This window comes from Strix aluco, chromosome 1, assembly GCF_031877795.1.
Source record: "Strix aluco isolate bStrAlu1 chromosome 1, bStrAlu1.hap1, whole genome shotgun sequence".
Lineage (NCBI taxonomy): Eukaryota > Metazoa > Chordata > Aves > Strigiformes > Strigidae > Strix > Strix aluco.
Window position 1 is genome coordinate 148,327,721 of NC_133931.1, and position 25,211 is coordinate 148,352,931.

The 25,211-nt window shown below is 38.2% G+C and overlaps 1 protein-coding gene across 8 annotated transcripts in view; it reads left to right on the forward strand.

The window, feature by feature from the left end:
- Positions 1 to 25,211, forward strand: part of RBMS3 (RNA binding motif single stranded interacting protein 3) — a 712,154-nt gene that overhangs the window by 555,939 nt on the left and 131,004 nt on the right. For all 8 annotated transcript variants that reach the window (XM_074839167.1, XM_074839161.1, XM_074839176.1 and 5 more), the window contains 2 exons: positions 1,266 to 1,423; positions 11,363 to 11,442. In XM_074839167.1, coding sequence (XP_074695268.1) covers positions 1,266 to 1,423; positions 11,363 to 11,442 — 238 coding nt within the window. The remainder of the gene's footprint in view (positions 1 to 1,265; positions 1,424 to 11,362; positions 11,443 to 25,211) is intronic.

Below are 25,211 nucleotides of genomic sequence, written 5' to 3' on the forward strand. Positions count from 1 at the left end.
GATGGCTGCAGGACTGTGTGTAATTTCTTCAGTGTAGGGTAGTGGTACTGCTGCAACATTATTAATCTGGTTTTAGGACACCTCGTAGGAAAAAAAAAAAAAAAGCTAATGCTCTTGTCATATAAATCTCAGTGTTGAATAAGTACAAATTAATTCTGCCCATTAAAATGTGTAATGAAAAAGAATCCAAAAATCTGTCTCAGAAGACTTTGTCAGGTAAGGTATTGTCTGGCTTACTGCACAGCATAAAGATTGTATCATATTTTTGGTTATTAAGCATTAGGTAAAATTATGTAGGCATGTTTGATCCAAATCAGGCTTCTACTGACAGGTGATCAGATATTATGTAAAGCTCATATCAATGAAAATGGAACCAGAGCCATGAAAATTTGCAAGGGCTTAACTAAATTGATTTAATGTAGTCAAGACCTGGTTGTCTGTAGACAAGGTTTTTATTTACTGCTTTAATACACTTATTTTACATATGGCATCTCTGCCTCTTTCATGTTTCTTTGCAGTAGTTTAGCAAGCAAGAATAGAAGTTGGAATGGTTGCCAAAATGGAAGTTTAGCCTGAAAATCTGAAATAGAATGAGAAAGCTGTCTTCAGATTTGTTTTCTCAATTATTCATACTACAGGCTTTAATTTTATAAGATATTTTAATTCAGTCTGAGAATAAACATGTGATCTGTCTCACCACGACCTTAGATAGAACAGCAGAACCTCCCCCCCCACCCAGTTAGGTCTTGTTGCACATTATCAACCAAGACATTTCTGGTGAGGAGAAAAAAAGGAAATGATACTATGGAAAGTGTTCTGTGTTTTCAACCAACCTTGCTCATGATGAACAGGTTGAATGGGAAGTCTGCAGACTGGAAAGCACATCTGCTTAAAACATGTGTTGAGTTTTCTTTCTATATTTATGTTAACAGTGAGCACATTTGTGGAAATCATGTTTTCTTCACAATCTGTTTGCTAAATTAGGACACAAACCCGAGAACACTTGTGCATGAGAGTAATTTTCTATAAATGAGTAGTGTCACTGAGTTCAGTAAGAGCAGTCATGCACAGAATTAAGCACATGCATGAGAGTTTGCAGAAATTTGGCAAATATGTTGCCGTCATGAACAGATTGCCCAGCTTTGCTTCTAATGCAGCTATAAATTCTTGGCTTGGTCCTATTTTGAGTAGCCCTTGTTGTATGAGCCATAAGCTATTCTATTGTGCTAAGCCTAACTGAGGATATTTCTCTTATTTTGTCATAGCAACAAGAGCAAGATCCCACAAATCTATACATCTCAAATTTACCCGTTTCCATGGATGAGCAGGAACTGGAGAATATGCTGAAACCCTTTGGACATGTCATTTCCACCAGAATATTAAGAGATGCTAATGGAGTCAGCAGAGGAGTCGGCTTTGCCAGGTGAATCCTTTACTCTTTTCTGATTCATGCACATTTTTTGGCTTTGGTCCTTTGCAAATGCTGTCTGTTCCATAACTCTGAAGCCTTATAGCTATGGAAAATGCAGAGCAGCACCTTGCAGAAGGATGTCCATTTCACTGCTCTAAAAAATAGTTCATTGTGTGTATGTATATGTAAATAAAAATGGCTAGGAATAGTGAGCTATCCATGGATTATCAAGCTTGGATAATAACAAATGTCCTACAGCCAAAAGCACACACTTGGTGAAGAAACTGTTTAAATGTTTAGCAAAGATTTTGCAACAGGGAAAAGTAAATTTAGCAGTTGGAAGAGCAAAGGGGAGGAACTATAACTGAAGAGTCATGGCTTCCTTGAAAGCTGCAGGGAACTCAGGCCTGTGAGAAGAACTTGAGAAGAAATATTTGCATATAACAAGCCCTGTTGGAGTAGTCAGATACTTTAGACAGAATGGGCAACATATTATTACCATGTACTTCACTGTCAGTACAGATAGACAAGTTTCCATGTTTAGTCTCAGAGAATATTTACGTAGATTCTCTTCAGCTTGAAACATTCTTAAATCAAATAGTTTCTTTTGAAAAGCCAAGGAATAGAGAGCTATATATAGAAAGGTATTGAAAAAGCAAATAAGAAGACAAATTTGCAATTGTGCTGTAAATCAGTCTTCTGCTTCAAAAGAAAAGGAAAAAAATCCCAGATCATTGTTTCTACAGAATATTCATAACATTGTGCTTTGTAGAGGAGGCAAAATGACTTAGTCATCTTGTGAATGTCTTTGAAATACACCATATCTTGGTATATCATGGCACTTCTGTTAGTGTCATAACACCACTGAGTGAATTGGGGTACTGTATGATAAAAAGGTAGCTTGCAAGATAAGTGACATTGTAGTGTTACCTTTGTCCTTGATGTGAAAGATCATCATGTGCGAAGAATGTTAAGATAATATTGTCTGAATTCAAATGGAAAAAGGCAAAACATTTATGCTGAAAGGCAGCTGTTCCTTACGCGTTCTTGCAGATAACAACATGAATTTTTCTAGCTCACTAAATAAAGATTAGTGAAACTCACAGATAAACTTGCATTTTAAAAAATTGACTTTGTTTGTGGAAACGTATTTGATTAACATATTTCAAGAAACCTTTAGTGATCTAACATGAGGTTTGTGTATTTCACCATGCAAACAACAGAGGGGTAAAACCTTGGCTACATCAAAGTGTACAGCCGATCTCCCATTGACTTGAATGAGGCCAGAGTTAATCCAGGAATTTAGAACTGTAGTTGAATACTGACTCTTGTCTTTGCGGAATTATCAATACAGAATTTAATTACATGACCACCTGACCTTCTTTTTGCAATAAAGTGCTATTTGGTATCTTTTCCTGCATGTCAATCCAAATAGCTTAATTTGTTTAGCTTTGCTTGTACTTGTGAATGTTTTGTTCTAGTGTGAGTACACTACAGTGTGAGCAGAGGCTGAGTGGGTATAAATGCGGTACAGGTAGGGGATGGCAGCTATATTTCAGTCCAGATAAGATTTCAGAAGTTCAGACAGCAACCCATGTGGTGATCCTGGCTATTACACATTCTGACCTGGGGCCTTTTATCAGAGTATATCTTGCCTGCTTGTGGAATGTGCCATGCTGCTTAGCCTAGCTCTTAACTGAGCCGCAGAAGCACAGGAGAAAAAGTTAACTTTGCATACACTAAAATGATGCAATTTTGAAATGTTTGAAAGTTGTTAATTAAGCTCTATGATGATTAAAAATCACTTTTTGATTCTGCCCAATTATGTGAATATTCAATCTCAAAATAAGTATATTCAGAGAGCAATCAGAAGTAAAGACTTACAGTAGACAGCTATTGTCAGATTTTTCTCTTAAATGGGTGTGATTAGCAGTTTTATAGTACTGCAGGTGGCTACTTAATCATTTATAACCTGGGTAACTTCAAATGTTCTTGGATCAAAATTATCTGACTAATGTCTGGCCATGTTAGAGTTCAACCTCCTTCAAAGTATGTGTGTACAAAGCTAGCTCTCTTTTTTAAGCTGTGAAAGCATTTCCTCTCTTTTGCATCCCTCAAAAGCAACTGAACGGATTTTCTTGAAACTTTCCAGAGCATTTCACTGTGGCTTGAATCCAACTGTGCCTAGGTATGCCCCAGGGGAGATTTTGGGGAAGAGAGTTATGAGAAAGGGGCCAGAGAAGGGAAACTTCAGACTCCGACTGTGGCTCCACAGAAGTCCATCCAGTTGAAAGGGAATTGCTGTAACTTCTGGACAACCACCTCTGCCTTGCCCCTGGCCTGTGTTTTGTACTTCAAAGTCGTGCTACCTGGCTCCAGGCTCTCCATGGGAGCTGGCATTCTACAGGGCTCGTGTTGCTGTTGTTGTTTGGCAGTGTGGGTTTCTGCTGACACTGGCAAGCAGAAGCTGGGACTAAACACAGCCTATCACAGAGCAGAAAGAAAAATTAGGAGAGGAGGAGGGGGAAGAAATGCTTACTAGAAGTAAGGAATTGGAAAAAGGAGGCGGTGCAGATGAGAAGCTTTGAGTTCAGTCTGTTGTAAGATTGCATGTTGAAAGAGGTAATGATGCAGTGTTGCCCTCACACAGGATTTCATCACAAGATTTAGGATTGTAGGTGTTTGTTTTAAATCCCTGTTGCTGGGAGTCATCTAATGACTTCAGCACCTGAACTTTCATTTAAAAAGGGTAAGTAGATTCCTCAGAGCTTAGAACAAAAGCATAGTCCTTCATCCTCAAAAAAAAAAAAAAAGCAAAGGAAAAAAAGCCACAGAAGCCGCATTTGAAGACTTTTTTTGAGATATAATTCTAAAGCTGATCTCTTATGATTTCAGTTTTGCAATGCTGTTGGTTGTGTGAGTAAAAAGCAGATCAGAGGTAGTAAGTGAGAAGGTCTTTGAGGAAGACTGGAATTACTGGATAGGAAAAGGCGCTGAGAGCACAGAGGGAAATATTTAACTTCATCCTGAAGATGTGTTGTCACTTACGAAGACATAACTGTATGTGCTGGAAGACCTGGCTTTCCACAGGCCCATAAAGGGTGAGTTCCGGATGGTAAGGTGGGAGAAGATAAAGAAATAAAACAATCATAGAGGCACCAAAGCAGCAGTGCTCTTTTGCTAAATGAAAGGAGGCAGAGAAGTGTCATCAGCATCAGGGGATAAAGAACGTCCAGGCAGTTTAAGGATGCATTTATGAAGAGGGGAAATGCTTTGTTCTTCCTTATTCAAGGGTTTAATTGAAGGCAGTTGAAAAGGTGCTAAAAATTTAGCTTGAAGAAATCCATCATCTGGGACGGTAGTGCAGGCTTAGATATTATGAGGATCATTCCTACTTTCAGTTGAAAGAATGATCTGTCACATCCTACATCTTACTCAAGAAATTGCTTTATAATTGGATATCTCAGGTGAAACTGGAAATCCCAATCATGTCCCAAAGACTTTGTGTGATATCTGTAAAATATTCCAATGCCTGTGGTGATAAATTTCCATTGAAAGGCTTCCTGGAAGGAGCGCACATCATCATTGCAGGGTGCTGGGGAGGTCTGTGGTAGAATGTATCTTTGAGAAATTTCACACTTCCATCTGATGTTGCAACCTGGACCAAATTTAGGTAGACTCAGTATATCCCTAAAAAAATTGTCAGGCATGGAGCTGCACTTTCAGCAAACTCCGGAGAGAGGCAGGTGGGGCAGGATCCCAGGACAAATATCAGTTGGACTCTATAACATGAAATGGAATGAAGCCCTTGAAGGTGAAGAGGGAGACACAAGGAAAGTTAGGAGCCATCAGATAATTTGGCTGAGCAATTTTCATAATCCAAGCCCAAAGTACTGTGAGTTTAATTGAAGAACTCCTTGGGACATGGAAGAGGGAGCAAGGAGGCATTGGGATATACCTTGGGAGGGACTTACCAATATCACCAAATCAATGAAATAAAAATTGCATTTTATCATCCCACAGTAAAATACCGTTCAAGTACTATTTAAGTATCCTCCCTATAGATATATTAATATTAATAAAACCATGCATACATGTACCACACAGCTGAAAAGTGGAGTCTTTTATAGGTCCTTTTAAGTGGTAAAGTGCAAAGAAAGAGTTAGAAACCTCTAACTTTTTTATTTTGTTTGCTGTCTTGTAACTTAAAATGACCTTGCAAGATTCACCCCCCAAGCGACATTTTACAACGAAGTCATAAGCCTCTGAAAACAGAAATTTATGATGGAAATGCTGACAGTCAGACAGTCAAGTATTGCACTGCTGGCGGGCACCAGTATAATACTTAACCTGAGACTGTGAAGACAGTAGCATAAATCAGCCTGGGTCTAGGTGGAAATGACTGTGTGTTCATACTATTCTTTTCCAGTAACATGAGAAAATTTGTCCAACACAAACTGTCATAAAAGAATGTTATGATGCTCTTCCCAGCAAACGACCAAAGTCAAGAGATTCTCAATTAGCTGTCTGTATCATCTCAGAGCAAAAGGAAATACCAAGGAGATGCTGCTGTCCCTCTGTTACAGAGCTGGGGGCTCTGTTGTAAGGCATTTACCCACTTTGTTGTTGAGAGTTTAGGCTTCATCGTTGTCTTTTTCCTACCTTGTTCTTCTGGAGGAGCTTCCAATGGGATGCTTTTCTCTGCCTTCATATGGTTTTTATTAAACTTATCTCCTGCTTGTCTGCATTTTACATGTCTTAAATTTAGTCTTGGGAAGCAGCATTCAACTCAGCAACTGAAAGGGAGCAACAGAAAAGGGGAAGCAAGATTTTGAGCCCCAACAGGATCATTATTATATTTATAGAAGTTTTGCATGGATTTCAGTAGAAATGAATGTGCTCCAGTTTCCACTGGACCAAAATGAGAGAGCCAAGCCTTTAAATTGTATGGTTTTTTCCTCAAAGGAAGCTGTGCATCCTTCAGGTTTTTTCGGAATAACATAGGTGTCATTTAGTTATATTGTATTTCTTCTGAAACAAAGAGGTTTCTCTGTGGAGTGCACCATAGCTCTGTGCAGAGATACTCAGGCAGCTCAGAGCAGTCACCATTCTGCAAGGTACAGTATAGACCATATCCCCAGAGAAGAGGAGCCTATCCTGTCCTCACTGGAGTGGTTTCCGCAGATTTTGTATATCCATCTGAGATAGTAAGGCACCTCCTGTTGTTCATGTAAACAGGATTGAACATGAAGAATATACAGGCAAGACATGTTGGGAAAAGATATAATTTAATAATTTATGAGTGATGATGAGAACTTGTCAGAATTAATATATCTTCCTAGGTTGTAAATGACAAAGGGAAGAGTTTTTCCAGCATAAAATGGCTTCAAACCAAAAAGCACAAACATCTTGAAGCAATCTCTTACCAGCTGAGAAGTTGGGGACATAAGATACCGAAGTCAGTTACAGGAGAAAAGAAGATCACAGGTTGCAGCCATATCAGGGTCTTAGAATACCTGGAATTAAATTAGCAAAATAGATTAAAGTAATTAGTCAACATGTTGCCATAGAAGGATGAAGAGTAGAACATAAGGAGGTGCTAAGAAGCCTTATGCTAATCTTGTAGCTTTAGAGTATTAAAGACCTGAAGATCTTTTTCCCTGACTTCTTTTATATCACAGGCAGTTGAAGTACTCACAGTTACCTAATATTGAGAAAGCACTCGTCTTTTACTAAAATGCAGCTTTCAGAAGTGATATGAAGACATCAAACAGTAGAAGAAAAACCACTTCTTTTCTATCTAATGTGTGCCAGTGGATCATCTTCCTTGCAGTTAAATGTTTTTGCCTAATTTCTCTTTCAAATTTATCTAGTACTTGTCACAATTTTCTCAGCAAGATTAAAGAACTACTTAGTACTTAGTTTATTCTCCCCGCAAAGATACTTATGCACTGCCATCAGACTGCCCCTTTAGTCATCTTTTTGATACGCTAAAGAAATTGAGCTCTGCAGTGTGTATTATAACTATGGCCTAAGTTCTTTGGACTCCTCCGTTGTATAATATTGCTACTACCTACCTACTTCCATCTTTGCAAAATGCCTTGAAAAGTAAACAAATATTGCCTCTCCAGTTTTGTTTTTCTTGCTCTTGTAAGAAAACAACAATATTCATATGCTGATCGTAACATAAATGTGGTAGTAACAATTTAATCTTTAAATATTTACACTGAATATAAAAAATATAGTCCTGAGTCTCATTTACGTTATTACTGTTAAGCAAAGTGACTACAGGGTATATGTAAACCAAACCCACATTTTACCACGAACTGGTAATTACATGGTACTGAATATTTCTCATGTAATAATTATGTAATCATCATGTTATTTCTGGTATATAAATTTTATTAAGTTGTTTCTTGACACTGCATCAATCTTTATAATAAGCATGTGTAAGAGCTTTAGTTTTTAAAAAAAATAATTTTCCTTTTTTTTTTTCTTCGTGGGAAAGGTTCCCTGTTACTTATAACAACATACAATGACTACTTTGGAGCCACTGTGGTCTGTAGATAGAGTAACACATTTTTTAAATTATCTAAAATAAATATTTAATAGTAAGATGTAAACATCAAGTTATTTGGTTGTGATACTTGCTTAAGCACCCCCAATTTCTTTCTTCTTTTACTAATCATACTGAAATATCTTAAATTTGCAAATTATGGCTAGAAAAAAAAATAATAAAAAGTCTTCCCTTACAGATTTATTTTTAATTCACTTCCTTTCCAATTGGATTAGAATATAGACAGTCTAGTTACTCATATTGTATTTGGGAACTTTACAACGTAGTTTCCAGAACCTGAAGATATATAGACAGAAAGGAAAAGAAATTCTCATACTTTTGTTAGTTTCTTTGTTTTAGATCATTATCTGTACCATTTGAAATATCATAAGAATATGGCCTATGGCTTTGATATTTTTTTTCCTGGAGTGCATTTCCTCATTAAAAATTATACTTAGATGCGTTATAGTTATCTCCAAATTGCATTTAAACATGAATTATTATCTAAGATCCTCTTAGGATCAGCACTAAAAACATACTGTTGAAGGAAATTTGAAAATGGTACTTTGTGAATGATCTGATCGGAAGTTAATTTCTATTACCATGTGAAGCTGATGTCCTTCCCTTTCCAGCATGAGAGTTGAATATTCAGTAGAAGGTTTTGGAGCATCTAAGACCTTTATCTTTTCTCCAGAATATTATTAGTTGCCACATTTTTGTTCTATCAATTATGAAAAAACCCCTAACACTAAAAAAGCGGATTTGAGAGTGCTCTTCCCCTAAGTTTACCTGTGCTCTGATGACATTCTTTTGTAGGAAACCTGTCCTCTGGAGGCTAATTTTGAACATATAACATTCCTGTTAATGATATTTTTATTAAATACCAGTCTCAACTAACGCTTTGAAACATTTCTATCTCAGACAAGAAGAATAAATTAATGGCAAAAAGCATATTTTGTCCATCTCCTCCGAGTTTCCAAACACATTCTACAATAGAGCCGTGCCACAGCTTTTGAAGAAAAAGTAGGTAGAACTTATTAGCGTGGGCCAAAGAAAAGTATATTTTTATTGGGCCTCTTCCCAGGTATGGCTAGTCTTTATAGCTAAAACAAGTGAGAAGAGAAAGAGAAATGTCTGAATCGATGTTTGCAGATAGGTTCAGCTCATGGGTGGGCACCTGCCGTAGACATTGCCACCGAAGTGGTTGATGTTGATCAGAGTTTTAACTCAACTAAAACTGGGGTCTTGTGATGGCAAGTATCAGACAATTTTAGTAATATATCTGGTTGCTCTATACCCCTCATTCTTCCTAGTCAGTCAGTGAGCTAATCATCCTGAAGAACACAGTTTGAAAGGGTTATTTCTAAAAAAGATGTATCACGGACAAGTGTAAATTATAATTAATACCTAGGTGGCCCTGGGTCCTGACGAATTAGCAGCTGCCTGGCCAGCCTCGGTGTGGCTGGGAGGAAGGTCTGTCCCACAGACACATGCTGCAGAAAGCAGGCAGGGACTCAGGTAGGGGAGGAGAGGGATGGATGTAGTTGTTACTCAGCAACATATCTGAAGGGAACGTGTATAGTCAGCTTTGTCTATTGTGCTGCCTTTTCAAACTGAGTCGATAATGCCAGTGTCAGTTTCAAGCGAAGCGTGTGCCAGATTACAGATAGCTAGCAATGGCATTTGAGAGCCGTTAATTGTGAAACTTGAGAAGAAAATGTGCACATTCTTTTGCAGAGTGCTATTCGAATGATGGCCTTTTTATCCCAGAACACTATGGGTTTCACTTTTATTCTCTTCCCACATAAAATGCATGAAGTGCACTGAGTCTCTTTCACTTGGCAGCTTATATATTGCATTCTTTGCAGGGACTGCTTTGGCTTGTTAAAATGTACCCCATGTATTAAAATGAAATTGTCACTGCTGCGTGATGCAACATAACATGGTTTGACACCAAGTGCCTGCAGCTACAGAAAACAGACTTTTATTGCATTTATTCTTTCAGAGACAAGAGTCTCTAAAGGCTCAGTGCAGACATTCGCTTAGTTAAATCTGAATGAAGCCAAAGTGAACAATCTAAGTTGCTGTCCTTGTGCTTGTAGAAATGGCCCGGCCCACATGATATGCAGTGATGCAACCTGGAAAGGACAATTTTTAATGATTCCACCTGAAACAAACTGACAAAAGTCTTTGACTTGCTCAGAGAATTAACTAGACAATCAGGATTGATGTTTTTTTGGGTTTGGTTTTTTTTTTTTTTGGTAGTGGTGGGATGGTCCTTTGAGTTCTGGCAGACTTGTACCCTGGGAGACAAACTGCTGCTCTGTGTGAACCACTCTTTCTGAAAACCATGTGACAGAAAGGGTGGTGGATAAATTAATTTTAAAAAGATCTAGACTGGTGAGAAGTAACCAATATTTATGTCAGTGGAGTTACTTTGCAAAGAGTACCTGGAGGTAAACACTGCTGTATTGAAGGAGCATTGAACATGTTTTATAAGCACAATTTTTCTAAGAAAAACAAAAGCAGTATGATTTTTCTTTTTGCTTGCTTATTAGCTTTCCATTTTTCTCTTTTCTGTCTTTAAAGTTTCTGTACCCACTCTGTAGTAAAGTCAACTGTTCTCTGGACTAGTGTGCAGTCAATTTACAAGACCTGAAAGAATGGTGAATTCCCAGATGTGGTATGACCATGGTTTGTAGCTAGTAGCTTTGTATTGTTTACAGTTCCTTCAATAATGTATGTACCAGTTCACCTTTAATGCTTTAATGTCTCAATGCTGAAAGTTATCTTGAGGTCATATGAGATGAACAGTAAGGCATTTCTCCTACCAGTATTACATGTAAACTACTGTCTTCACCCAAAATTTGGCTTTATGTTGTAATAGGCCTATATGTGTTGTCTTTCATTTTGCTATACAGTCTGTCTTTGCAGGTTATTTTTTTAACATTGCAATCCTTAATAATTGTTGCTTAATCCTCTGGGTTCTTTTCCAAATTCTGTATTTTTTTTCATGACATTTGAAGTTATTTTGGGTGCACAAGGAATGTAGAAACATGTCCTTTGCCTTTCGTGACAGCATAAAGAATGTCCTTGTTCAGGGAGATCCCCCGGAGCCAAAAGGGAACTGTTCATTGACACTGCTGCAGCTCACACATAGCTGGGAGTGCAGCTGCAGGCTTTGAGGGTGGCAGATCCTCCTCACAAGCCGCACCGTACCATAATGAGCTCAACCAGTTTCTCTGCAGAAATGGGCAAGAACAGCTTTGAAGATTTCTCTCTGTGCTTGTCCTTTTTTCTCCTTCTGCTTTTTGTTTTTGCTGACTGAGCACTTTCATAACAGTGTAGTAATGTGTATTGCCTCTACCCCCATCCCTCTCTCTTCTCTTTTCCAGAATGGAGTCTACAGAAAAATGTGAAGTAGTAATTCAACATTTTAATGGCAAATATCTGAAAACACCACCCGGTCTACCAGGTAGGTCTAGCCATCAATATGAAATTTAAAAATCACTGAAGAGTTTAGAAAACAGAAATGCTGGAATTTATGTTGAGATTGGCTTATATCACCAGCCTTGCTAAGAGGGCATATGACTTCCCAGGTTGAAGCCTATTCTTTATGAACTATAGCAACTTCTTCCTTGCCCAGGTTTGTGTTATTCAAACATTTATGCCTGACAGCAGTAAATCTAAGTACATATAAAAATCATGATGCCTTACTGCGTTTTTTCCTTTTAAATGCATATATTCTGTGTGATTTTTTTTTCCAATTAGAGCAAATGCCACATAAGTAAATGCTAGTGCTTCTCCAGCAAACTAGGAATATAACTAGATGAGCAACTGCATTATAGGTTATAAAATAACCAGGATTTCAGGTTGTAGTAACTTTGTGTTCTTTACTGTTACTAGTTATTGTTACTAGTTACTGTTACTGCAACAACAGCTGTTGCTGTTAATACTAACTGAGGTTATTTCAAATATAAAGTGATTTTATACCATTTGTACTTGCCATAACTTAATGAAATCCTGCCATTTTCTGACAATACCTGTAGAATACATTCATCGGTGTGTCTGTGCCACATCAAAAGCCGAGTTCTAGCCAGGTATCTTGCTTTTGAAATCTTCAGCTGTCATCTATACGGCCATCAGCTGTGCAAAGTTTAGTGATCAGCTGCCTCATTCTTAGTGCTTGACAAGACCTCCCCGAGGCCACAAATCTGCAAAGATTTCTCCTTCAGATTGTCTGAAGAGCTACGTTCAATGAGCAGAAAATCCTTGCAAGAATTGCATCCTAAGTTATTCTCTCTTTTTTTTTTTTTTTTTCTTTTTAACTTCCATTAAGCTATTTCCTTTTTTGGTTACTTTCATTAAATTCCTCCTTATTCATTGCCTGGTTCTTTATGCAGAAGATGCACTAAATAGTCTAATTAAAAGAGAGCCATCTGCACAGCTACTGTGTACAGTAATTGAATGCTGCAATGTACATATAAATTTTAGTCAGATCACCTTCATGAAAGAGTATAAAACTTTTAGTACAAACTGCAAGACTCTGTTTTATGGATACCTTTTTCAAAAGTAGTTACTGACAATTTTTCTCAACACCAACTAATGAAGTGCACCACCAACTTTGTGAAGTACAATAGACTCGGGCTGCATAGAACAATGGGCAAAGCAACATAGGCAGAGACCTTAAACCTTTTGCATGCCTTTCTGTATGCCTACATTGAATCCCAGTGGTAATCTGTTTAATATCATAGCAACACCCAATGGAAAGAGTGTGAATAGCAAGGAATCGATAAGTGCAGCTTTGTCATTATAACCTTGCGTGCTTTATGGTCACATTTCCAGTTGTCTCAGAGAGGACACATCATATTGAGAAATAAAGCAGAATATTCTTACAGTGCCATCTTGAGACAAAAAGGCCACATGGTAAAGAATGAAAGCTAGAAGTTGAAAAGAGTTTGGCTGGTTTTTTTTAATTCTTAAATTAGTCAGGAATATATGGGGTATTTAACATGAACAATGTGGGACATCAAAATAGAAGCCATGATAAGATAGCACGATGACTTTTGTTCCAAGTGTAACACTGAAATTGTGTTTCAAGGGTTATAACTTTTGCTGCTTTCTCAATTAAAAGACGTGAATCAGCTTAGTTTGAAGAAGGTGTCCACGTGGGAAAATTGTCTACTATGTTTCTCTCATGATTGCTGTGATCAGATGACATTTAGTTCCAAAGATGAGCTGGGAAGTGAGTATTTTAAGAGTTTTCGTTTCCTGAGTACTGTTCAGATGCAGATAAAGCATAATGCAGCTTGGAGCAAAGCCACTGGACCAGGACTTGAACTCAGTCATCTATGCACTTGATAAGATCCCATTTTGTCCTCCATTTTTGGAAGATAGATTTTGTAGCTCCAAACACAGATAATTAGAAATTATCGTAGGGTGTTTGATCCACATAAAAGAGAATATTTGTGCCTCATTATTAGAGTAGGGCACTCTTCAAATCCATTTTTAGAAGATTTTCCATATTCATTTCTCGTCTTCTTAAGAAGCCAGAGGACAAACATGTTCATTTGAGCAACTGGGTCAATTCAAGTGATACTGGCCACTCATATTCATTCACCTTTGATCCAGTACAAAAACCACCAAGTTCTCAGTTTCTTCTTCCTGATGTAGATTCCTGTTAGAGCTTCTACTCAGTTTATACATCTGTGCTATGAACCTGTGCTTAAGCCTCTCGGCAAAGATAGAAGCATCTTGCTTTATCCCCCTCCTGGCAGTTGCTGATCTTCCTGCATGGAGAAGGAAGGAAAATCAAGTCTCCTAGTGTACTTGGAAAATCACAGTCAGAGTCTCAAAATTATCCTCCCATCTTCTCAGTAATTGGCACAGAAAAAAAATAATCTCTAGTTATTGCTGTGACCTCTTTGTGGATTTCAGTTTCAAGGAACTGGAGAAAATTAGCAGAAGTACACAACACTATATGTTATTAACCTCTATGCTCAGAAACATGATCTTAGTGCAAGAGAAAATTAATCAATACTTTTAGGGTTAAATTAAATTGATTTAGGATTTTCAGATGGGTTTCTTTCAGGCACAGCGATGAACTGGAACGCTTTTACATTTTTGTCCATGTCTCCCCTCACCCAAGCTCTGATGTTCTGGTTCAGCTTGCCAGCTAATGCAAGGTTGCATGAGGCCCATCAAGAAAGAAATCAGCCTGGCTGCAGACCATTTTATACTATGCTGGTTCCAGAGGCAGTGGGATTATGGACCAGACAAATCGCCTTGTCAACTGGCTTCCATCCATGCTGGCTTCCCCAGTCCTGTTCCCTGAGATTGATCCTGGTGACACAGTGGGATGTATGTGTGTGGGAGTACCATGTCTGTAGGATAAAATGTTCATGTGTTGTGGGGGCAGTTGTGCCTGGTTGCCAAGTCATGATGGAAGAAGAACTGGATTAGGTAGCTTTCATGTGATGCTGAACAGCCTATCAGAAAGTCTGGGCACCATGGCCCTGGCTTTCACAATGAATAAACCATGGACCATGACTTAGTTATTTCCTCCCAGAGAGTTATCTCAAACATTCGTATAGAATACAGAGCTCTTTCCCAACTAATGTTTTCTCGGCAAATGAGATGTAAATTTAATTGGATGTTGGATATTTTTTTTTTTTTTTTTTTTTGTTGGAAATAAGATAGAAATTACAGGAGAGACACTGTTGTGTACCTGGACATTGGAGCCCAGCCAGGAGTCACACATCGAAGCTGATCAAAGCTAACAATATGACAGGAAAGGATAAAGCAGTGTTGTGTCTGCAAGGAAAGGAGGGCATGCAGGGCACTCTGGAGGCTCTGTATTCTATATGTTCCCAAGGCAAAAATAATCATTCCTTGTTTGACTTTCTAACTTCAACTACTGTCTGTTGTCTCTTAAAAATTGTAGAGCTGAGCACTTACAGCTCCAGACAACTCTACTTCAACCCAGTGACAATCTAAAGGTTATTTTCTGGCACTTGAAACATTTTGCTGGTCAGATGTGTAATGCCTGGGCAAATTGAGCAGTATTGTGTCTATGTTGGTGAATTATTCTTGTTAAGGGTGCTTCTCTGTCCAACTCCTTGGCTTCATTCCATTCCAAAGGGAATTGCTCCACTGTCCTGCTTGCTTAACTAATAAGCATTTCATGATGTTCAGTCTAGATATACAGTACAAAATAATTGGTTGTCCCATAAATAATTAGTTAATATGTTTGCATTTCTTCCAGACTGAGAAAGAACAGTTGCTCCAGAAATCTGCAAACTCTCAGTGCTTGACAGATTCCATGTGAACTTCATAAATATTCTGAGTAGCTTTGAGTGTTTATTTTTTTAGTGGGTTTTTTTTGTTTGTTTTTGTTTTCCCTTTATTAGCACTGCTTTTTTGAGAAAAATAGACCAGGGCCTACTGGGTGTATTTTCTTCCTATAGAGAGTGCAGCCCCATGTGAGACTAATTGTATAGGCCCTGTATTGCCACTCTGAAAGAGAAGTCAGCAAATGAATGCATCAGACTATAGCGCTGTACGTCTCCATCAAGATGTGAAGGGCACTACTAATAATGAAGGTACCTCGCCCTCAGTCTTTCAGTGCTGCATCTCTTTTTATTGGTGAATAGGAGACTTTATATGAAATCCTTCTTATCTATCACATTTTGCAATCACTGAATTCAAGTAAAAATTCCTAGCTTTTCTGTCAGTAACAAATTGATTTCTCTTTGGATGGGCAAGCTTAGGGTACAGTTTTTTGCATAGAGCTTTTGTTCATCTCCCAGTATCCTTGGATGTCTTTAAAAAACTTCATTTTTCTCTTTTTGAATAAATGCAAAGACTTAACGAGTTCTACTTTTCTCTCTGGAATTTCACAGGAACATGCCTCAATTGTGGTAATTATCCTCCACTGATACGTCCGTTATGCTCCCTCACAGCATTTTCTAGTCATTATAGTACTTCCTAAATTTCATTTGCTTTGTAAATAGTTTTGGTTGTCAGAGGACATTGGGCCAATTCCTATCACAGGGAAAATTAAATAAACCTGAGACACCCGAATACTACAATACATGGTCAAGAATCTTCCTCTTTCATAGTAGCTCTGTGTGGCTTTTTTTTTTTTTTTTTGCTAATTTTAATACCAGGTTACAAATATCTTGACAGAAAGAAAGATGAGAGAAGTACTATTCTTGTGTAGGTTAAGAACCTCACAAGTAACAAGCGACTGTGGCATTTTGGGACTGACTTTTATTAGAGCAGAAACTCTTAAATAGAAAGAAATTCTCTGCAACAATACAGATGTATTTGCAAATACCTCATATCTTGCTTTAATTGTTATTGGTCATGCATTTTTCTCTTGAAAAGGTCCCAAACACTGTTTTTTTAACAACTCATTTCACCAGAATGAATGGATATTTTCTGCCTCTCTCCTTAGTTTAAATATTTCTCTTAGGTCATCTCTTAGTTACATTTCTCCAACCACGGAGAGTAAATTCAAATACTTAATCTTTGCTTCAGAGAAGTAGACTTAGAACGTGGAATAATGTATTTAGAGTGACATGTTTTCTAGGAGATTGTGGCTAAAATGGTCAAGAGAAAACAGGACTCCAATTGAGGGTTAACTGTGCAATGGATAGTAGTCACATTTTCCAATGTTTTTCTTTTTGTCTTAGTGGATGAACAAATGATACCTTGTTTGTCATTAGTGATGCTGTAAATTGTTTTTCTAAATGAATGATCTTAAAATGTTTTGTCTGATAACTTCTTAGACCCTTTCTTTTAGTTTGGTGCTTTATCTTTTTATTTAATTGTCTCTTCATTTATATGCATAAAACACTGAAAAACTCTTCCAAAACTATATTCTTGGGGAGTTTACCTCACTTTATCAAGGTAAGCAATGCATTACTGTAAATATCCATGTCTTTCTATCTCACTCGCTGTATATATGTGTATGTATTTGACAATTTAAACAAGACAAAACAGCAGCCAAAGGTAGAAACTAGATATTGGTTTATAGTTAGCTTAAAACATTTGTTGAGTGCTACAGAGAAAGAGAATAAAGGGCATTCTTCTAGGTTTGGTACTGGTAATACTCAGTGGAGCTAGTTTAAAAAGGGGTTTATCTTTTATATGTTGTTATCCTCAGACATTATCTTTACTCAAAAAACCCAAATTCTCTCACTTGTATCCTAGTTCCTTTAATGTATATGATGTTAATATTATCTGAGTCTTTTATATTGTCTACCTTCTAAGAATTCAGTTTTGTAAATATTTTCATTGTTATCTGTTGACTGCAGTATATAAATCCTTCCCCACTCTATCAGAAAATATGATCCATGTAAAGACCTTTGTAAAAGATAACTTTAACAAATTTTCTATTTCTTTATCCTGTTTCCAATTCCTGGCTGTCATTTTTTATGGAATCGCTGTTATCTTTAACTTTCTGTGCTCCATGAATACATGTGCTCAGCTCATTGCTAGCAGAAATTTCTTTTACATCTCAAAACCTCTAAACATCCTTTTAACTTCTGTTGGTTTCCAGTCTTCATCTTTGACAGACAATTAAAATCTTTAATTCCTTCTGTTACTGTCCTGCCTGAGTCCTGTTGATGACCATGAGGCCACTGTAACTCCTCCTGCTCTGGACCCCAGGTGCTTCCCACCTCCTCAACAATGTGGAGGCAGCAGTCCCCAGCTCAGGTCTCTCTGACAAACTGCTGAGTGCACAATGAGCTCTGTGGACTTGTTGCCTGGGTCATGTTGGATGTTAATAGGTGCCTTGATGGTATACGTAGCTGTCAGAAGAGCATGTCCCTAGGGAAATAGTTTCATTTTTCAGACATCACATAATGATTAAGATCACATAGACACTGCAGGAGGCAGTCTAAAGATCAACTTTCTAACCAAGACACTACAGAATGGGTGCTGAATTAGTAGAAAATACAAAACCTTTTGCTTAGAAAGCACTTCTCTGGTTAGGTCTCTGTGGCTTTGCTTTGTGCCTCATGCAGGCTTCTTTGGTGTGGCGAGCTTCATCAGTGCTGCATGTTCTGCTCTCCCTTATATGGCTGTCACACAACACCAGTGGAGGGTCCTGGCTTTGCCCTTCATCTGGTACTCAGCCAAATATCACTTGTAGTTAATCCAGCCTGTACTGACTTTTCAGCAATAGATCTCCAATAGGTTGTAACTTCAACTGAAATCAAGTGTTTCTTGGACTGTCTCCTTCCTTTCAAAGACAGCCTTTAAAAGTCAGATTATATATGTGTTGCTTCATGGCATTCTTGAGAATTTCAAATGTGAAGTGTGTCATTTCGTATCACTGAACAAGACAGGTTTCTCTGTCTTTAGCACCTTTTTTTTTTTTAATTTCTCCAAAGTTATGTTTATGTAAGCTTCAGCTGTCCTTGCTGTGCTGACATTTGTGTAGATGCTTCTGGTTTCATAGCACACATTTCCATGTCTTGCTGTAAAGATCTATTTCAAATTTTCTGGTTTTCTTGGATTTTGAAGATTGTCTATTCTTTGGAGGCAAGGGATACTTTCTAGAAAAAAAAATAAAATTCTCCTATCTATTGAAGACTAGATCTCATTTCCATTTAGCTAAAACTAAGGCTCCCTTTGGCTAGAAGGATACAGAATTAGACGTTTACCCAGTAAACCCCAATAGCTGGTATGCACTTATTTCTTGGAGGAACATGAGTTGAGCTAATTTGTATTTCAGATATTAGGATGTGTGTATCAGTGCTAAATCATGTAGTTTGGGCTCATCAGGGAATTTGTGTGAGAGATGACAGAGTGCTGACATTGTCTCAGACCTGCCTTTCCAGAAATATATGAAGACAGTGATGATGGGGACAGTCTCAAAGATCTGATGTGCTCCATATTTATGTCTTGTTTTATTTGAGCTTGTACTGGTCTGTAGGTTCTTAAGAAAAGAACCATATCTTTTCGTATTTTAAATAACCATATTACAAAATACTGATTTTAGTAATCTGGCTGTATAAGTAATGATAAATTATGTCACAGTTTTTTTATTACTTTGTAACTAGAAGTAATAAAAACCACATAAGATCACTTTGTTTGTGGTATTGCAGTAATTCAGGTCATGATGTATAAAACAGTATTACTGCAGTTTGGATTAAGATCTTTCACTTGGTTTATAAGATTGAAGTTAGAGAAAAATATGGCATATGAATGAGAAAAGGTCTTTCTGTTGCAGTATCACCTGTCATACCTTTCCCAAGATTTCCAGAAGTCTGCAGCATAAATCTAGAACTGCATTCATTTCTCATTCATAATATCTAGTGGTAATGAACTCTGTCACAGCTTATCTAAACTAATTTTAATATATACCTTTTTTATTTTAACTCAAAGTGCATTTTTGCTGTGAAGACTGACTATGTAAATCTTCTAATTCAGCAGATCCATTCCCTTTTTATGCAATGGCAGATATGTTGGCTTATGAACAAAAAAGCCACTTCTGTATGTTACTGCTGCATAACCAGCACAGCTGAGAGCGTGTGTACTGAATTCTGTCGTGCCTCATACATCAGCAGGAGAAGTGTCGACAAGTTTCAGGTCCAGGGACAGTGCTGTTCCTTGGATGCACTTGTAAAATCCAAGATGAGACAGACGAGTTGCGCAGGTGTTATGGCAGGCAAAATTTATGAGCCAGAAAGATTCACAGCTTGAATTTCAGATTGTTTAGGTCTAAAGGGCTGGCAATTGAAAACAAAGCAAAACAAACAAATAAAAACATGCAAATCAGAGCATGAAACAATGTGGAACATTGTAAAGTCATTTGTACTTGATTCAGATTTCAGGGAGGAATTCTGCTTTTGCATCAACTATGGCCAGCAGTGGCACAACTCCTCCTGCTTTTTCCTCTCCTGCATTATTTTATTAGTCCCTTCAGGACACTTTAAATGATGGAGTACATCTGCTTTGCAGGCTCTACTGCTGCAGTATAGTGTTGTCACACCTGAGCCAGCTAGTTTAAAACTCATTTAAAAAGCTAACTTGAGCAAGGATATCAATCTAGCTAAGCACAGACTAACCATTTGAGCTCATAGTGTGTTATGCTCAGTAATATCCAGCAAGTGGTTTACATGATCTGGGGTTTTTTTTAACTGAAGAAAATTATTTCCCTTTCAGCCCTTTCATAGAAAAATTCTTCCTTTCCTCCTCCTTCCTCCCTCCCTCACACTTTTCCACTTGCTTTCACATTAAACATTTTTAAATTGGAGGTATAGAGAAGTTTAAGTCAGAAGTTTCAGTCTGCAACTTTGCCCTGTAAATTCCAGCTAACCTGAGCAAAATGTTTTATTGAAGTTTAACAGTGTACAAATAGATATTTTTTGACATACTCCTTTGGGCATCTGTATTTCAGCCAGAAGTGGAAGCCTCTGGGATTGGACTTTTCAGATGTCCCAATAAAATTGGAGCATTGATTTTTCACACGTTTTGGAATGCCACTGTAAATCAGTAAGCGTCCAGGTGATGTCCGCCTGGTCTGTGCTGCCTGCAGGGCTCAACGGGGAAGCGGCGGCTGCTGCCTTCGAGCACACTTGGGCAGCAGACAGCCTCACGGAGGCTCTCAGGTGGGTTTGCTCCATCAGGGCTGGTATGGAGGGTTTTCTCCAAATGCATCTTTAGTGGCAGAGCTTGTGAAGCATTAGGTGGCTTGAAAGAGAGGACACATACCCAAACTTCTGAGTGTTTTTGTGAACAGAAGTCAGCCTGCAGGTGCTTGGTATGTCCTTAAGCATTTTGGGAGAAATTTGGTGCTGATGCCTTTAGGAAGGATTGTGTAGCAAGAAAGGGAGTGTAACAAGAGAGGGAGGGCACATAAGAAAGAAGTATACAGGGTCTGTCCTCCCTTCCTGGTCTTGCCTTTCTGCCACTTTCCCTCCCTCCCTTCCAAAGGAAACCTTTCCATGCCACCAGAGGAGCACTGAGGACTCTTCTGTGGGGCTCCCCCTCTGAGAGCATGAAGTGTCTGAAGTGGCGTGTGAAGATCTTTCCCTTTGTGATTCATCCAGACAAAGTAAGACGAGCAGTATCACAACAGCAGTTTCCATATGTTTTGAATACCAGGAGCCTCTTGCGTAATTGAAGTCTCTCTCTCCCCCTTCTCCTTCTCAAATGGTGCTGCACAACAGAGAAAAGCAATTCAGCCTGAAAGCACTGGGAAAGCAGGATGCTAACATTTTATTTGACTTTTTTTTTTTTTTTTTGGTCACAACAATGTCATTATGCTGGTCAGCTGTCCTTACCAGCTGTAAAAGCCCCATTTCTTGGCCATTTCTGTTAGTCTTTCTTGTTTGAATGGCAGCATTTGATCACAAGATCATAGAAAGGTCTTTTCCAGGTTCAATCACAGGAACTTGAAAGAGGGGCAAAACAGTGTACATTTTAGTAGGACTGCCTTAGTCTGTGATGTGTCTGCAATTTACCTTCTACAATGTGAGAGACATCAAGAGGGAGGGGAAAGGTGCTGGATGTCTGATTCTACATCTATCTTTTTCATCAAAACTCATTAAACCAGCATTTTATATGTAGCTTTTCCTCCACCACCCTCTATATAATCCTCGAGTATATAGTATTTCCAGAATTGCTGCTGTTCAATAAAGAAAAAGAAACTGAAATACAAGAGAGGAGGGGGACAGGAGTAATTTAACTTTTTGATTGCATGGACGTGGTATGAGAAAATATGTTTCAAAGGCCAAGTTTTACAAGCCTTACTTCACATAAGACTTTCCATTTCAAAAAATGTAAATTTTAACCACAAAAAAACTCTTAACAAAACATGTCCCAATTTTCATGGGTGGCTCTGCAGTTACAGTATTACATTACTGGATACAATCAGCATCTTCCTCCATTAGATTACTGATTACACTGAATACACTGATTCCGAGCCTTTTTTTTTTTTTCCCTCTGGCTTTTTTCTTCCCATTCCCTTTCCTTTTCCTCCTTCTCCCTTTTCCTTCTTCATCTCCTTTCTTCCTTTCCCCTCTTCCCCTCTTCTCCTTCCTTTCCCCTTCCCCTCCTCTCTCCGCTCCCCTTTCAGTAAATACCGTAACTTTGTGATCAAGTGTGAAGTTTTGCAGTTCAGAGCTGACACTATAAAGTTTTGAAGTATGTATTCAAATTAAGAAAATAGGACCCAGCAGCCTACTAACTGTATTTTTGTCTGGATTTCCCCCTCCAAGCTCACCCACTATAACAGCACCATAAATGAGCACCTGTCCTCCAAAGCACTCTCCTTCAAGAAATTCTCCATCAGCTGAGTTTTACATTACAGCATAATGAAAGCCTCAACATTTGGGATTTTCAAAAGAAGCCTGGTGGCATAGGACTAAATCTATTGTGAGAGTCTGTCTTTCACTGATGCAGGAGTTGATGCCATTGGTTATTTTCATCTCTAATTTATCTTATTTCAGACTAACCTCAAGGGTGGCTCTGGTAGAAACCAGGGAAAAATGAGCTGGATTCTCTAAAAGCATAGTTTCCCTGTGTGTGTGCAGCAGCACCAACAAACATGCCTTTGCCTTAAGAGGCTGTGATTCCAACTGGCATGGTATGTAGAGGATGCAAGTTTAGGTTGAGTAGTTTTTCCTTTTCCGTATGAGTTGCCTGTTTTTCAGCATGAGTGGGAGGTACATCAGTCCCGTTAAATTGCATGGGTACTTAGGTATTGAAGTCTTTTGGGCTTAATTGAAACTATCGACCATTAATTAACATTAATATAACCAAGTGTATGAAAATTAATAGATGGAGCCAGACTGTCAGACCTGGGAAATAAAACTGTTTCTTTATCCAACAAAAACCACTTGGAAGCTGAAAGCTTCTATTTGTCACACAAGAAAGATCAACTCAGGATCAGGAAAAAGATCCACCCTTCCTTTAAGCAGAGAGTTTCAAAAAGATGCTAATTATATTGATTTTGATAGTGGTTTTTGTTCAGCAGATGTTTTTCTCCTAGGAAATACATGAGGACCACCAACATACTTCAAACAGACCCCCAAAAAAGAGCAGTCGCCACATAATGGTTTTCAGTCACCACTGGCGGGTCTGAATCAATGGCTAATTTGTTATCTCATTACCATTTCTCATGCATCAAATCCTGTACCTAGCAGTGAACACAAAAACCTTTCTGCCTGATTGCTGCACATCTTTTAATAACAAACACAAACTTAATTCTGTTTATTTTCATGTTTCTAACCTTCTGCAGGGGAAGAGCAACGCAGGCAGACACAAGCAGTAACTGCTGTGCAAAATTGCCATTGTAATTAGCCCCTTTTCCAGAAACACAGTGAATCCCAAGCAGTCCAGTCTCAATCTGAAACCTGTAATAGAGCCCTGAGGAGGCATCGTGAAAGGCTTTAGCCAGCACAAGTGCATTTAGTAAAATTGAATATGGCTGTCAGAACCTGCAAACACTAGTTAAGAAATCAGAGCAACTCAGTTATCTAACACAGCTGACAGCTACCATCTATGGGTCTATCGAGAGTTTATGTATACCATCTAAGGGGGAAGTGGCAGAGAAAGATCAGTCAGGGGAAGAGACAACACCAGATTAGTTAGGATGTCAATCCTTCCACCAGGCCTATGAGCAAAGAGATCTTTGTTAGGTACCACAGTGGAAACTCCACAGTGCATGCTTTCTGTTAGCTGCAGCTGTTAGAAATACCGTAGGTTTGCTCTTTGTTTTAATCCTCATTTTGTTACTTTTTTAGTGTTTCTTAACCTGCTACTTTCTTGGTAAGAACAAGCTTAACCTGCATAAGCACCTACTTGAAGAACAGCTGACTGCATCTCACTTTCTTTGCTGCTGAGCACCTTGGAGAGAGTATCTTGACTAATAAAATGGTTGTCCATCACTCTTTCCTGTTCCCAGCAGGCATAGTGCAGTGTGTCTTCCCTGCAGCTAGCGTTGCCTTGCTGTCACCGTCTCTTTTATGCCAGCATTTCAAAAATTTCCTCCATGTGTTTTGAGCAGCCTCAGCTGCACTGAAGTTCTTGTAAATACAATCCTGCATCTACATGTCCTGTGCCTGCAGCACTAGATGAGACACCGTCTGCATCTTGTCATTTACCCGCTCCTGAAGGAAGGGTTTTGCCAGCTGATGAAACAGCACAGATTCCTCCACTCTTGGTAAAGCAGACTGGGCGCCAATGGCTTGGACCTGGAGCCTATCTGTTGCTGTCCTTTTTTCAATGCAGAGTCAGAATTGCTTAATGTTTTACGCAGTGACAGATTAGACAGGAGAAACCTTCTGTTTGATAACCTGTTTTGGTAACAAGTTTGTATCATTAGAGCTGAATCCGTATGACAGCTACTCATCTTGCTTTGTCTGTTTTGCTTGGGCTTTTTGAGCTCTGATACGTGTGAAAGATGTTGACTTGAATATGCCTTGCATTGTTGATTTTTGTAGATTAAGATACAGCCTAACAATCTGGGAAAATCTGAGTTGTGGTCCCACCTGTCATGCCAGAATTGTTGGCAAGCTCATTTTTCATCAAAGCTGATTGTCATAGGATTGTGTGTGTATGTGTATAAATATATATGTGTTTGGGCTCTTTTCCCCCTGAAATGTCATTGATTATCTTGATTGAGAAAGATTTCTTAGCACATTCTTAAATAACCCTTACTCAAATTTTAAGAACATACTTGATTTTTATCCCGAATAGCAGTGGTCTCCCAAGTCTGAACCTTCTATTTAAAGAGTAAAAGAGCAGCTGGGTGAGAGAATAGAGATCATTTTCTAACATGTGCCAAGGTTTTGAAGATAGTTTTGAATCTTTTTCTTAAAGACAAATGAAAGTTAATCATTTTGGATAGATCAGAATCAATTTATCTGAATTGTTTGAACAAGCTAAGAACTTCTCTGAATCACAACATTTATAGAGGCATATTGATGTCCAGTTACTTAAAAAAAACCAGTTCTGTTCTTTTTGTACTTCGAATGCTTTGGACATTTTTGTCTTTTCAATATGCATATCTATTTCCATTCCATTTAATGCCCCTAGTACTTGAGCATCTTACAAATGAATTTACTCATAGGATAATATACCAAGTAATCTTTGGACATTCTTTATGACAGGGTAGGAGAGACCAAAGAAGAGAAGATTTGATTGATATCACATAGGAAGTTTGGAGTGCTAAGACTAATAAAAATAATTAATACATAGCTTTTCCATATACTTTTTCACTAA